The sequence below is a fragment of the Micropterus salmoides genome, unplaced genomic scaffold (genome assembly GCF_014851395.1).
Source record: "Micropterus salmoides isolate LMB-PRFRI ecotype aquatic unplaced genomic scaffold, ASM1485139v1 Ms_hic_scaffold_5, whole genome shotgun sequence".
NCBI classification, from domain to species: Eukaryota; Metazoa; Chordata; class Actinopteri; order Centrarchiformes; family Centrarchidae; genus Micropterus; species Micropterus salmoides.
Window position 1 is genome coordinate 10,750,163 of NW_024044237.1, and position 15,157 is coordinate 10,765,319.

Sequence of the window (15,157 nt, forward strand, 5' to 3'; positions counted from 1 at the left end):
AATCAGATTACACCTGTTGATGAACTGACTGAACTGTTAATCTGCCATATTTTGCATGGATACAAAGTTGTGACATTTCCAAAGGGGGGAAATGTGATTGCCTCAGAGAAAAAAAAACATTTTATGTCACCTTTGCTGTAACATAAATTTCTCGTTTGTCTCAGGAAACTAGGATTGAAGGCCGGCATGAGTATGAATAGATATTTTTTGCAGCGCAGGCCAATGTGGAGGAATGCCTGCTGCGCTATTCCCTCCCTCTCTGTGACGCGCAGAGGGGGACCAGAGGAACAAGCCCTCTGTGAGACAGAAAGGAGAGGGAAGACACAGAAACGGATAAAGGGGGAGAGAGGGAAATATTGCAGTGAGGTGGAGAGACGTGCCAGTAATCAAGATTTTGGATGAGGGCGCACGTCTTGGAGAACACATGGGAATGCTCCGGATCAATTACGCAGCGTCACGGAGCCGCCGTGAGAGAAGAGGGGCTCCCTGAGGTGCTGCTGCTGCTGCTGCCTGGTCTGCCCCGTCTTGCCCTGAATGAGCTGGGACACTGAATTTTGTGCGGGACAAAGTCAAAGTTCAGACGGATATACGACTCGCAGAAACACGGGACATTTCGCCAAGATGCAGGGTCTCAGTTCCCGGGCTCACGCGTTTTCGGTTGAGGCGCTGGTCGGGAAACCCTGCAAGAGGATGAAAGTGTCGGAGGGACACGAGTCAAGTTCAGCTGCAGACACCGGCATCGATACGAGCATCTTCACCGGTGAGGCAGAGGGACTGCTGGATTTTCAAGAACATGGCATTGCTTTCACATAGGCCTGCACGCATTTTACCACCACTTCGTTTCACAATCAGCAGTTTGCGAGTTATTTTTCTTCATTAAACCTATAATTTATTCATTTATTACATCTTCACAGTTTAACTTGTGTTTTTATTTCATCATTTAAAAAAACAAAATGATCAAATACAATTATTTTCGAGAAAAAAAGGCATTGCAAATATTCTCCGTGTTAGCTGGCTTTTTAAAAATATATATATTATTATTGATATCTACTGCTTCTTCAAATCAAGTTGTAAATGATTAATTTTGGAAAACAAAATGTTAAATTTTTGCATATGTATTACTAGGCTTATTTTCTCATCCTAGTCTTTGCTCCTTTGTAGGCCCGAACGAATATCCAGTCAGCCAGACGAAGAAAGCAGGTTCAACAGCGAGGAGAACAGAGGACACTTCCTGTGACCTGGACAGACATACTGTCAGATCAAGGACCGAAGAGGCTGACCCCAGCGGGGAAGAGAACAAGTCGAAAGAGAACGACTGCCGCCCGGACAGAGAGGTCCGAGTAGACTTGCAGGGCTCCGAGCTGTGGAAGAGATTCTACGAGATCGGTACCGAGATGATCATCACCAAAGCTGGCAGGTACAAAATGTGGATTAGAAAAGCCGATTTTACAGTGGGCTGTAGCAGTTACGGATAAGGTTAGGCTATCTGTTGCAAACCCAGCCTTTAGGTGCCCTTCACCGACTTTATGCATTGTTTCTTTCAAAGACTTAAAATTACAGGAACAATAATTTGACAGGCAACTACTGGGCCAGTTCATAATAAAATACTTTAGTTGGTGTAAACACACTTCAGCTACAACGAAACAAACAATTGGTTTGGGTCCTATACATTTAAATAAAAGATGAACATGATAAACAAAAACTTTACAAAAGTGAGTTTAATCACATAGATAAAAAGATCAGAGTCCTTACTCTGCACCCAGGGCCTCACAGTCTCTCCTGTTCATCCATATCCATTCAGCCATTAGCTCAATCTATAACCGCTGTAGCGGGCCTTTCGTATTCAATCCGTCATAATAACATCTTATATTTTCCTTGTTCGAGAGTCTGTTATAAATAAAATACAAGCTGGAGTGGTCAGTGTCAGCGATATCATTGATGATGTGATATTTACATGAACCGTTTCGTTTTCACAGGTGTAGACTATCAGTTTTGAAACGGCTCTGAACGCGCCGCAGCCAATCAGAAGTGAGCTGCAGAACTGGCAGTTTTACACTTTCAAATGAGCTGATCTGGGAAGATACATAAAATATAGACTTTAGATCAGAAAATACTTAGTCAAATACTTATAGGCCTATATATTATATATATCGGATTGACTCAACGTATAGAAATATAGACTGATTAGAATTTCATGGACATTGATGATATTTTGGAATTTATAAAGAAATTTTGTGCATTACATATTCTATGAGGTAGATTTCTAGGTTTTGTTGAAAGTCACTGAAACTTATTACGTTTTGCAGATCTGAATAAAACTCTATTCTCCAGACAAACTTCAAAAGAAAACGTGTTTTAAATGACCCAGTCACATAATGTTTGAGACATTGATAGCCTATTATTGTTCCATTTAATTAACTTTATCTTTCAGTTTCAAAGAAACTAATGTCTGGTCTACTAGGTAGCCATGTGCGTCTTCTTTTGTTTTTCGACCCAGAAATGAGTTACTGGGACATACTTGCTGTATTCTATGTTCCGTTTATTCAATTACAGAGAAAACACGCTATAAATCTCGGCAGTGAAGATGCCCTCAAGGAACTACGCTGCCGCAGGCAGAAAAGTTCTTCCTGATCTCTTTCTGTGTGGTTTTATGATGTAAAATCCATACTATATGAACAAACTTCCACCCATTTTAAGAAATTATTATAGCAGATTATAGCCTATTAAAAGGGACTCAAGCGTGAGTCATTTCCAATTTCTGATGATTTTTTTCTTTTCTCACCTCTCATCAGGAGAATGTTTCCCTCTGTGCGCGTCAAAGTCCGCAATCTGGACCCGTGCCACCAGTATTACATCGCAATGGACGTCATGCCCGTGGACTCAAAGCGCTACAGGTGTGTGTATGTGTTAAAATAAAATAATTAAACCCCCCTATTTACCTATTAATTTATTTACTGTATAAATAAATGTATATTCTCCCGCAGGTATGTGTACCACAGCTCGCAGTGGATGGTGGCTGGAAACACGGACCACTCCTGCATCTCACCCAGGCTCTACGTGCACCCCGACTCGCCGTGCGCAGGAGAGACGTGGATGCGTCAGGTCATCAGCTTTGACCGCGTCAAACTCACCAACAACGAGATGGACGACAAGGGACATGTAGGTAACCCATCTGAGCACAAGCGGCTTCCTCTTTCTGTCTGTCTAGGTAACAATACAAAGTGGTTATGTGTATTGAACCATGTAGTCCAGATACTTCTTTAGGAAGTATGTATTTTAGGGATAAAGGAAGTGGAAATCCTTCTCAGCTCCTGCACTTCCTGCAAAGGTTCAGTGATGTACAGATGTGGTGACTCCAGGCTGCAGGAGGCTTTTCACTTGATCCTCATGTTTATAAAATCAGTCTGGAATTACTGCTTATGCAGGATTCATTATTCTGGTACATGATGACGGAATGTAGAAACTGTGTACAAAAGAGTGCTAAGGGTGCAGATTTCAAGCTATAATTTCCTTAATTTTGTGTATTATTAACAGTGTGTTTGCACAACTTGGTTCTCTAAAACAGCCTCATAATCCCTGATGTTGTTGTGGTCATTTCACCACACTGTAGGGCCTCTGTTTACCTCTGTTATTTGTTAGTTTGGTTTAAACACTAATGAAGAAGCCTTGAATGTTGTACCTTTTTTGAAGCTGACACATAATGGTGTTTGGCATTAAATTTGTCAGCACAGCTGCTTTGTGTTGTTTAGAAAAAAATATCTGTTTTCTATTGTCAAACCTTATATACATTACATTACCATATATCTTTTTTTAAAAAGATTTTCGGTTTCTGCCATAACAGGTAAAAAGGAAAAATCCAAAGCAGAACAAACTGTTCATTTAAATATATTTTACATTGTAATTCACAAATTACTACTACTATGCTATGGGTGTATAATACTACTACCAAATATGCAAAATTAAACAAATAATAACACAACACAAAAGCTACACTATAAGCAGCAAAATAAAATTTGGGGAAATCAGTTTTACTGATGGTTGTACTACTTCCATTCCTTTTAAAGATGTAAATTTGCATGAAAATGTAATGGTATTTGATGTTTTGTTAGTTAAATAGCACATTTATCTATAAATCTATTCGTTTTTATGTACATAACATAATATGTAATATATTACATACTAATACTAATACACTTATTAGTGCACTAATTTGTGTAACTGAAGCAATTTGCAGTCAGAACAAGCTGTTTTTAAATGGGAAAATGATTCGGAACATTTTTATCACTATCCACAAACTACTGGACAACTAACTGTATACTGTGGAGCTGAAACAATTAGTGGATTCATCAATTAATTAATGGACAGAAAAATTTTGAGAACAAATTATGAAAACAAATTTTCATAGAGCGTTAAATATTGTTTAATTTTTCAAGCAAAAATGCCAAACGTTCTCTGATTGCAATTTCTCAACTACGAGGATTCGCTGCTTCTCTATCTCTTATCTGAAATTAAATAAGAAAAATTGGGGTTTGGACAAAATAAGTAATTTGATGACGTCACCTTTAGGAAATTATGATGGCTAACTGAAAAAAATATCTTCAGACGAATTGATAAACCTTAGATGGAGCCCTATATGTCTGTTCCTGTAGTTCCCATTAAAGATAATGATATAGCTGAGGTTCAGCATGTACAATTTAAAATATCCTCTTCATCTCTTCACCCAGATTATCCTTCAGTCGATGCATAAATACAAGCCACGTGTGCACATCATCCGGCACGACCCTCGGATGGATTTGTCACAGATCCAGTCGCTGCCTGCTGAAGGAGTGCACAGCTTCTCCTTCCCAGAAACAGAGTTCACCACAGTCACAGCCTATCAGAATCAACAGGTATCACTGAAACTTTAACTGATCCTGAAAAACACAAAAAAAAATTGAAACATGATCACAAACAAAGGATTTGAGCGATGGGTTTAGAGACTACTGCATTTTATGAAACACAGTACAATAAATTCAGCATGTTTAGTTATTTGCAGTTTTTAAACAACTGAATTGTTCCTGTTACACAATACTGTAGGGAGCCGCAGCATCTCTGATGTTACGTATGCATGTATTTTCAATGTCTGTGCACACTCTGATTGTAATATCCCTCAATAATCAATCAACAGCCCAAAAATTCATACTCAAAAAAGGGCATGAGGCCCACTTCTCTGTACTATCAGCTCAATTGCAGTGTCCTGATTTTCTACTGTGCCAGTTGCTCAGAGTGTGTGTTCCTGTGCAGGGAAGTTGACCCCACTGTTGGCTACCATTCCTCCTGTAACAGAGCCGTCCGCAGGGACTGCCAGCTCTTTTTCATCAGGGCTGATTTTACGATCAGCGAATGTATTATTACAGAAACTCAGTAACGAGCTGCGACTGGGCCGACTGCTGGAGTCCACAGCTCATTAAAGCACCAAATAAAACCGTATGACCTCCGAGAACCCTGTTTGACATGGCTGAGCGCCCTGGGTGCTGCCGGGAGATGCAGTCTGCCAAGGGAGAGCTCTGCCACTCTGCATGCTGTTGTAAAGCTGAGCTCATTGTTAGCTTAACACATCAGCGGTTGACGCGTCCACTCTAACCCATGTCTGTTCCTCTCTCCGGGGAAAGATCACGAAACTGAAGATCGACAGGAACCCATTCGCCAAGGGCTTCAGAGATCCCGGAAGGAATAGGTACAGAAAACCTCACCAAACATCAAAACTTGTTTTAGCCCAGAAAACACTCTGGTAAAGGACCCCAGAGGGATTTAAGCTGACATTTGACACCACATAAAACCATCAAATGAAGTTGAACTGTGTAGTGCAGAATTTCACACCTCTCAGAACAAATATTTAAATACCTGAAATAACATTTTTCACTGCTTTTACAGTATATATGTATGTGTGTGTGTGTGTGTGTAGAGGAGTGTTGGATGGCTTGTTGGAGTCATATCCCTGGAGAGGCCCTCTCAGCTTGGACTTCAAGCCATTCACCATACAGCTCCAAGGTACTGTGCTGCAGCTCTTATTTCTTCTCTGCTCCAAGCTGTTTTTGTCTTTGTAATTTGAGTTTCTGACGTCTTTTTTTTCTTTCTTCGACAGGGAGCTCAGGGTCACCGACCAGCAGCGTGAAGAGCCTCCTCCCGCTCTCCTCTTCTTCAGCCCTTCATCCGTTCTCCGTCTCTACGCTCTCCTTCCCGGACGCCACTCTCCACACCCTCGCTCTTCCTCTCTATGGCAAGGCCTCCACCGTCTCCACACTGCCCAGCAGAGCCTTCTCCTCCCATGGAGCAGACAGACTGAGAGGGCTGCCCCCGCTGTCCCCGCTAACAGACCTCCCGCTCCTCTCGGCAAAGAAACCTCCCCACTATAGGGACCCGTGTCTTCACGGGTCTCCGGGGAGCTCCCCGTGCCTCTTCCCCCTCCACAGCCCCTTCAGCCCTCAGGGGCCTTCTCTCCTCCCTCATCTCTCAGACACTGCGGGCCCCTACTGTCTTTACCGCTACAGCTTCCCCCTGAACCCCCAACTCACAGCTATTTCCCGGCACGCCAAACTAGCCGAAGACACCACAGACTGTCTGCTGCGCCAGTCTCCGTGGCACCCAACCACCAACCACTGCCTCTGACAGCTGGACCGCACTATTAGGCTCCGGCCCATTGAGTGTAACAAGCCAAAGCTTATTGCAAGAAAACAGAGAGGGCTGATTCTCTATTCAACCAAGACTCAAAGGAGCAATAAAGACAGAACTGTGGCTGTTGGGACTTTTTTTCTTTTAAAAAACTGTTTTGTACACTGTGTTGGATTTACCGGCACAGAAATGGATCCTCTTCACTGTGCAACCTCAACTAGAACCAAAAACACTAACAGTGGAGTGAACAGAAATGTAGGCAGGTTGTAGATTTTTATTTGGTCAGAAGGCACAGTTTCTTTACCGCAGGGCAGAACCTCTTTTTCCTGCCAACAACTTCACTTTCTGTATTGGTGTTACCAAAGAGCATCAGCAATAGGACCTGAGGTATGTAATATAAATATTAATGAACATGACTGTTAAACTGACCATAAGTGCCCATTAAAATATTTTTTTTCACATTATTGTTCAGGTCATGTACCAGCATTCAAAATGTTCTTTTCCCCTACATACAGTGTGCATAAACAAAAGGAAACACTGTTTCCAAGTTTTTTCAGTTGTCTTCACATGAGCATACAGTGTATTTCAAAGTCAAACAGAAACACAAATGTTCTATTGTGCAACAGGTTGTGATTTTGAATGAGAAATGAAACAAAAGCGTGTTTTGTGTTTTTCAAGCTCTAAACTCAGCTCAATCTCAGTGTCAGGCTTGGTCACCCCTGACTAATAACACAAGCTCATCAGGTCTCTGTGGTTTTAGGGGAAGAACAACAGCGGCCAGGATTCAGCCGGCCAGTTTCCATTCCTGTACTTTATTACCAATAACTGGACTAATCAGAGACGCACGGGGTGAAAGGGTTATTCTATACAAGCTTTCATTAGGCACAATCCACAATAAGGTAATAAGGCTCCTTTCCCTCTAAAATGTGCTAAAGCGGCCCTGTCATCTTTATTGTAGTCATTGTGGTAACATTGTTCCAGGATCAACAGTAAATCATAGTGCTGTGTGAAGACTTGTGGAAGGTATTGAGAAAACTGAATTCTAGTGTGCTGAATGAAAACTTGTGGGCTGTGTTTTTCGTCCATACCAAAGGGGGTACGCCCGTTCAGCCGCTGATGTGATAATTCCTGCCTTTAGCTCAGACTCAAAACCCTGCACCTTCCCTCCCTCCCTCCCTCTAAGCAGAGCTAGGAACAGCGGTTTAGGCAAAGCGGGGGAAATGGCCTGTTTCCCGACTAACGGTCATAACCAAACAGCAATTTACTTGTCATGGCCAAGCAAGGCAGTGAGCTAATGCGCGCTGGACGTGGAAATAGCAGGAAGAAGTTAATTGAGGAACTCAGGCAGGGGATGGCCCCGGTTTCAACGTGCCGTCAGGTGTGCTGCTATCAAACAGCGTGCCCTTTGTCTGCAGACAGACATAATCGCTGGTGCTGGTTATTTGATACAGTCTGTCATTTCCATGTTTGGATTTGCAGGACAATCATTTTAAACTTCCAACTAATTCCTGATCTTTCAATTAGACAAATTGCTTTCATACCAGGAAAGCTGAGGTCTGCACCTGTCACTCTCCAATAGAGTAATACACATTGCATAGAATAAGACAAGAGCACCTATATGTTTTAATACCATATGCTATAGTACAAGTGGAAAAAATAGAAAATTTTTCTTTCTTGTTGAGAGTCAAATGAGAAGATTGATATCACTCATATCTGTACTCAAAATGTAACACAGCCTGAAGCTGGTTATCTTAAAGCTGGGGTATAATATATATAATATAATCAAATGCTCTGATAAAAGACAGAAAATAGTCTGTGGCTGTCGCAGAACTGTAATAAGCACGTCCAATCATTTTACTTATCAAAACTTCACTTTTGTTTAAAACTTGTAAGACCCAAAAGTTGGTTGAAAACCACAGTTTGACTGAACCATTTGCTGATGATTTACCAAGCTGTTCGTCCCCCCTCATTGTTAATTTGCTTAATAACGTGTCAACATAATCCTCTTGAAGGTGGTGCTGGAATAATATGGAAACTGGGCTGATTCGACTTTGTAATAACACAAGGAGGGAAGTTACTGCGCTGTTCTGGAGTGATTGACAGGCAGTAAAGGGATAGAAATTTGACCCTGAAGTCATTTGTTTCCATTCATGTGAAATGGCATCCTGCACTGGAGAGAAGCTCGACAGAGTAGGGAAGTGTAAACATACTCTGCCTTCATTAGATTAACATACACGGCACACACACACACACACACACACACACACAGCGCACACATACGTCAGTTATCTCCTAAGGATAACTCCCATACACTCGCTCTCAAGCGCTCAAATGTACACACACCTACACACAGTCCTTTGCCCAGTGAGCCTTGTGCCCTCCAGCCTCGCTCATATTTGGCTCAGTGAGTCTCTTGTGAAGGCTTATACTGGACGCTATTTTCTCTGCAAACTCAATAAAAGCTGGTTATTTATCAGGTCAGATTATGGGACGTGACTGAGCTCAGCTGTAAAGTTGAAAGTGAAACCAGCTGTGGGTGAAATTGAATTACACTGAGTGAGTAATGTGAAAAACAAGGGCAGTTTAACAGTTATTAAGTGCTCTTCCAGTGCCCTATCAACCAGGGAAACTACATTTTGCCTCCCGGATAGTGGAATTCCACTCCTCTCCTCTCGCCCCACCGCTGTGTCCTTTTTTATCACAAAGACGTCCTCTGTTGCTGGAAAGAGCAACAAGTTAGTTTTAAAATATGGACCTCTAAGATCCTGTTGTGATCAGAAATCCTGCAGCATTAGATCACAGGAGTGCTGACAGAACCAGGCGGCTACGTGGATTTGCATGTTCCTCTGTTTGTGTGTGTGTGCATAGTGCTTGCAGTATGGCCACAAGTGTGTGTGTAGACACGGGTCACTAGGGCATTACATAGGCATGTGCTCCCTGGCAGGCCCCTGTCTTACAGGAGCAGAGGTTAGATGAGTGCAGGACAAACCGCTTTAACATGTGGACTGGCACCTGGCCTGCAAGTTTGTGTGTGTGTGTTCTGGGGTTTCCTCTGAGTGCTCCATCTGGGCGTCACACTCATGCCATTATCAGAGAAAGTGTTAATGACCCAAACAGCTCTTGAACTTTCCTTCACACCTCTCTGTTTTCACCATACACTCATTTCTGTAAAGTGAACACTTTACAGACATGTCTCTGATGGGTATAATAGTTTCAAAACAAAGCATTGCTGTGCTACAGTGGTGGAAAGTAGCTATGTAATTAAGAACAGTTTGGAGGTTTTTCAATACTATGATACTTTATACTTCTATCATTTCGGAGGGAAATATTGCATTATTTTTACTTTGCTACATTCAACAGTATTACTGTAGTATCAATCAATCAAAATTTATTCATAGAGCACTTTAAAAATCCAAAGTGGACACAAAGTGCTGTACAGTAAAACAATAAATGAATACAACCAAAACAAGAAATGTCAATTTCAGTTATCAAAGGCCAGGGAAAAGAGGTGGGTTTTAAGAAGAGACAGTGAAGATGCCCGTCTAATGTGCAGAGGTAGATCGTTTAAGATTAAACCACCCAAAAGTATATAAAGTAGTTACAATGATATCCATTTCAAGTACAATATGAAAGTACTTCTTAATGTTAATGCATCAAAAATAATGATCCAATAACATAATAATATAACACTGACTCGGGGCATTCTGCAAGAGAACTTTAACATCAGCTTTCCATCATCAAAAAGAACTACTCTTGTTTTCAGCTGTGTGACAATGCATTTTTTAGATAATCCAATGGGTTTTTAAATTGTGTATTTCGCTTAAGAAGCAGGGGAATTTTCAACAGCTACAGCTAAATACAGCTATAGTTACTTTGCAGATTAAGATTTTAAAACACCTGTAGAACATAAAAAATCTGATGCATTGTTATACACTAAATATAACTACCTAACATTGAAAAAAATATATCAAATTAGCTCCACTTCGACCAGCTACAAGATTAAAATGATATTTATATGGTGACACATCTGTAGTAATAATTAGTTCTGGGTATTTTTTTTGCCGATAAAGTATTTTACATGATGGTATTGCTTTTACTTGATTAAAGGATTACTTCTCTGCCATACTAGCCTGAACATTTAGTGCTGAATATATGTGTAATTTTGCCACCTAAATTTAACTCTCACAGTCACATGAATGATCATGTTTCACCAGGTCCTCTTAACGCAGTTCAATTGCTTTACCCGTTCTTGTCCAGCCAATTGTTTTGTCATCAGTGGAGCTGTGTGTCTGACTGCAGGGTGGCTGGAAGAGGGCTGTCAGCACTCAGCTCATGACCAACAAACACAACGCACACTCTGACCCTGGCTGTCCATCACATGGGGCCATCCCTCCCCTTAAAAAACAGAGTGTGTGTGTGTTAATTCCCTTCCCCTGTCCTGAGGGGGATTCTACAGGTGCATGTGTGTGTGTGTGTATGTGTGAGAGAGAGAGAGAGGCACTCTCTGGCAGTGTTTTTATTTAGGACCAATAATTCAACCCTTTTGGAACAAGAGATGTGAGATATTCTTTTTCTCTTTGCCCCTATCTCTGACATAGGGATAGATCGTTCTTACCTCTTTTTGCTTCCTGTGTATGACAGATTATCACTCCTGGGACAGATATGGCAGAGAGAGAGGAAAATAAGGAAAGAGATTGAGAGTGATTGAGTGAGAATGATGCTCCGTGGCTGATGGATCGGATGGATCGGATGGCAGATGAGGGGCTGGGGTGAGGCTACGGGGTGGAGAGTAAAGAGTGATTTAACGCTGGCCTGTACTCTCCTCTCCTCTCATCCCTGCCCTGCTTCTTTCATGTCTCAACCCAGGGTCGACCCGCCTGCTGCCCCAGATGGTGCTGTCTGTCTGGGCTGCCCTCTACAGGATGCGCTCCCCTTACCCCCCCCAACTACAGACCTATACTCGCTTAATTGATTTCAGGGGGGAAAGCCTTCTTTCTCTTCTGTTTCACACACACACACACACACACACACACACACACACACACACACGTAGACAGACAGTTTGCCAACAGCTAGTGCCCCCTGTGCACACACACATACACGCGGCTGGCGCTGTGCGCTGTCAACGCTAATTCAATTTGAGACGCGGGAGTGTGACTAACAGCAGACCTGCAGAGTGGTTTACCATATGCACCACACACACACACACCCCGAACAGTCATATCCACTGGTATAATAATAATGTAATTCCAGAAGTACAAATCCTATTAATAGATCTCCTCTCTTCCTGTTTCATTATCAGGAGGCAGTCATCTTGTCAACAACTACAGAGTACGACCTTATTAACCCCTTCTACTTCACTGCCTAACCCAAAATCAACTTAAACAACTAGCAAAGTGGGACACATTTTAGTTAAAGAGTGTTAAATCTGAAACACCTACGTGAAATTTTGTAGGCCAAGAGAGTAAATACAACCACAAATGATTTAACTATTATTTTATCATTTAAATAGCATTTCGGCACACACTTTCCCCCCAAAGAAAAATAGAACATGAAATCACATGTTAAAGATTACATTTACATTAAAGACTCCATTGTTTTGAAGTAGCACACTCACAGGAAATATGTAGACGCATGCAAGATATATAAACAAGACTAAACGTCTACAGCCCTGCTGGCAGCTCCGTGAGGCTGTACTTCGGCACAGTGGTGCTTTGAGCAGCATGCTCACATGCACGCAACAATGCTAGTTCGATGTTACAGCGTATATACCCTGTGCGCTTACTGTCTTAGTTTAGTGTATAAGCCCGCGAACATTTTAACTACTACAGTAAATATATATTGTATAATGTATATAGCCTATATATTTACATTTTTGACCTGATAATGGCAGTAGATGAAACATAAAAGGATCACCAAAGTTATTCGGGTTCATTCTGGGGGAACATGAATCTTTGTCTGAACCAACCTTGCGACAATCCATCCGATAGTTATCAAAACAACTCTTTTTAGCTGCACTGCTAGCTTGCCTAAAAAGATCACTCCAGAGAGCCAAACCAGAAAAAGAAGAAAAGGCATAAAGTGTGTTTACAGTTGTGAAACACGTGGGGTAAATGAGAACTCTTTATTTGTTTGATTTAGCCTTAGGCGGCAGTTGCCTATGTGAGGTGATGAACTTTAATGTAATAATGAAGCGTGGCACACATTCCGTACTGCATTCACGTGTGTAGACACAAAGACAGCCTCAATAAAGAGTAAAAGAGTACAAGGCTGCATATAGGCTACATGTTCACGGGTTGTTTGACTGTAAGAGATATCAGGGTGGGTGAAGGGGTGAGGTGAAATCTTAATGAAGCGTGCTCTGCAGAGCAGGATGGATAGGGCCAGGTGTATCAGCACGTGTGTGTGTGTGTGTGTGTGATTAAAAGCAGAGTTAACACATCTGACAGGAAGCAATGGTCAAGAGGTGAGTGGAAACTGGGGAGAGCCTTGGTTTGCATCGATTAGACACACACTTATCAGCAGCGGCAGATGGAGACTGGGGAAAGCCCTGGGCAGCAGCGATTGGTCACACATGCCCGTCGATATCTGAGTAGAACCAATCAGCCCGGCTTCCTGTGTTTGACCTGACCCTTCACACATTGTAATAGAATATTTCAAATGGGAGGCTAAGGAGGAGAAGGGGACAAGGAGAGGAAAAGAGGAGCCTGTCCGACCTCATTCCATGAAACTTTTCCACCTTAAATACATCACGAGTATCTTTACTGTGATGATACTTGTAACAAAAGCAAAAGAACTGTTACCACAAAACAGTTTTAAAGGTATACAAGGTATACAACAAAGAATATAAACAACAAAACAAGCAATATACACATATTCTTGTTAAATATTATAAGTTCTATAAATACAATTCTTATTCTTATAAAGTGAAACCTATAATTAGTATATTGCAGGTCAGTCTTTTCTAAAAGAAATCTTGATAATTTCTAACAAAGCTTCCTGAACAACTACTCCATTTAAACACAAGTATGTGCCGACCAAAAGTCCAAAACGCAGGAGACATAACATAAATAAAAGCTGCAAATGATCTGATATGAGAAGCTGGAACCAGCAAATGTTTTTCTTGAATTTTTTAATCATGCTTTAATAAAATACTGAAAGGTTAATCTGTTATCAAAACAGTTGTCAATGACTTTCCTGTCAATCAACTTATTGATTTATTGATTCAGCTAGAAACTGCACATACATGGTCATTCATTATTAGAAACATTATTCTTAGTAGTATATTATAGTGTTACGTATAATATAAACAATGTTTAAATTATCTCTCTCTCTCTCTCTCTATACAGATAGATATATTTTCCATGTCCAGCTGACCTGCTGTGAGTCGTGACCAAAAGACTCGCCAATCCTTGTGAACACTAGGTAGTTGTGTCAAGAAAACCTGTTTTTTAAAAATCAATCAGAAATTTCAGAAATGTAAAATAGTGCTTTTAATTTTATTCTCAAGATAAAGAACTAAGCTTTAGCAACATGTGTCTTCTCCTGCTGAGTCCCAGCTCAGGCCTGTCTGGACATACAGTTTCATATCCTGTGTGTGAATCATACTGTAGTCTAACCAATCCCCCTTTTTTTAATTAGAGCTTTTTCACCAAGCTAGCGCATGTGGCTCTGAGCAGCTCACCCCCCTGTGCAGAAACCGACAGGTCGGCCACGGGGACAAGACCACCGGCCCACCGGATCCCTGCCTGTCAGCAAGTACCACTCCTCTAGGAGTGGGGAAGAAAGCCACTAGATATCAACACCTGACACACAGACATGTACAAACACAGGTTTCCCCCAGAGCAGTGTGCATGCAGGATCTGGCTTCAGCACATCTGGAAGAAGCATCCCTGCACATATGTTGAGATGCACAAAGCGGAGAGAAAAAAAAATAGGCCATGAAAGACTGGTCATGTCTTTAATCATACTTAAAGACATGACCAGTGCAGGTTAAAAATAAATTTTAAAACAAAACTCACCAAATAGATTTTGTGGCTCTGACAGCAGAGGGACATGGCATTTTAATTTCAGGTGATTAACTCCTGGCAGAAATGACTGACAGCTGTTGGATCACTGGGGCCAGTGTTTTTTTGGATAACTATAACAACTGAGGACTCGAAGTAGTATGTGCATAACAGGCAAAATAGAGACTTGTGTCAGTCTGGGGGCACTGATGATGATTGTGAATGTAGTTAAGTGTGTGCTGATGATGATTAGGAAGGACACAGAAAGGGTCAGAGGTGGCTGAGTGTCACTCTGGAAGACTCCCATCAGCTACGGGGGTTGCGGGTGTGTTCATGTATAGATATTTGTGTGTGTTTGGACAGCACCTGTAATGGCTCCCAGCTGAGTCTACCCCTGGGATATGGGGTGCGTGTGTGTGTGTGTATGTAATGAGGCACTGGCATGCGAGCGGCAGAAGGCCGCTTCCTCTACAGGTGACACCTTTGACCTCTCATCTGTT

At 41.7% G+C, this 15,157-nt stretch overlaps 1 protein-coding gene across 1 annotated transcript; it reads left to right on the top strand.

Moving 5' to 3' along the window:
• Nucleotides 1–336: 336 nt before the first annotated feature.
• On the top strand, nt 337–7,240 carry tbx22 (T-box transcription factor 22). The gene is made up of 8 exons (XM_038698663.1): nt 337–760; nt 1,162–1,417; nt 2,793–2,894; nt 2,985–3,159; nt 4,725–4,889; nt 5,652–5,716; nt 5,945–6,030; nt 6,125–7,240. Exons 1-8 carry the CDS (start codon nt 535–537, stop codon nt 6,646–6,648), a joined length of 1,599 nt encoding a protein of 532 aa, XP_038554591.1. The 5' UTR covers nt 337–534; the 3' UTR covers nt 6,649–7,240.
• The last annotated feature ends 7,917 nt before the right edge of the window (nt 7,241–15,157 follow it).

Excerpts from the sequence above, each read along its gene's own strand:
- tbx22 (XM_038698663.1), top strand. The coding sequence starts at position 535 with ATGAGCTGGGACACTGAATTTTGTGCGGGACAAAGTCAAAGTTCAGAC. Across the intron at positions 5,717-5,944 it reads AGAGATCCCGGAAGGAATAG|AGGAGTGTTGGATGGCTTGT; the intron begins GTACAGAAAACC and ends GTGTGTGTGTAG. Across the intron at positions 6,031-6,124 it reads ATTCACCATACAGCTCCAAG|GGAGCTCAGGGTCACCGACC; the intron begins GTACTGTGCTGC and ends TTTCTTCGACAG.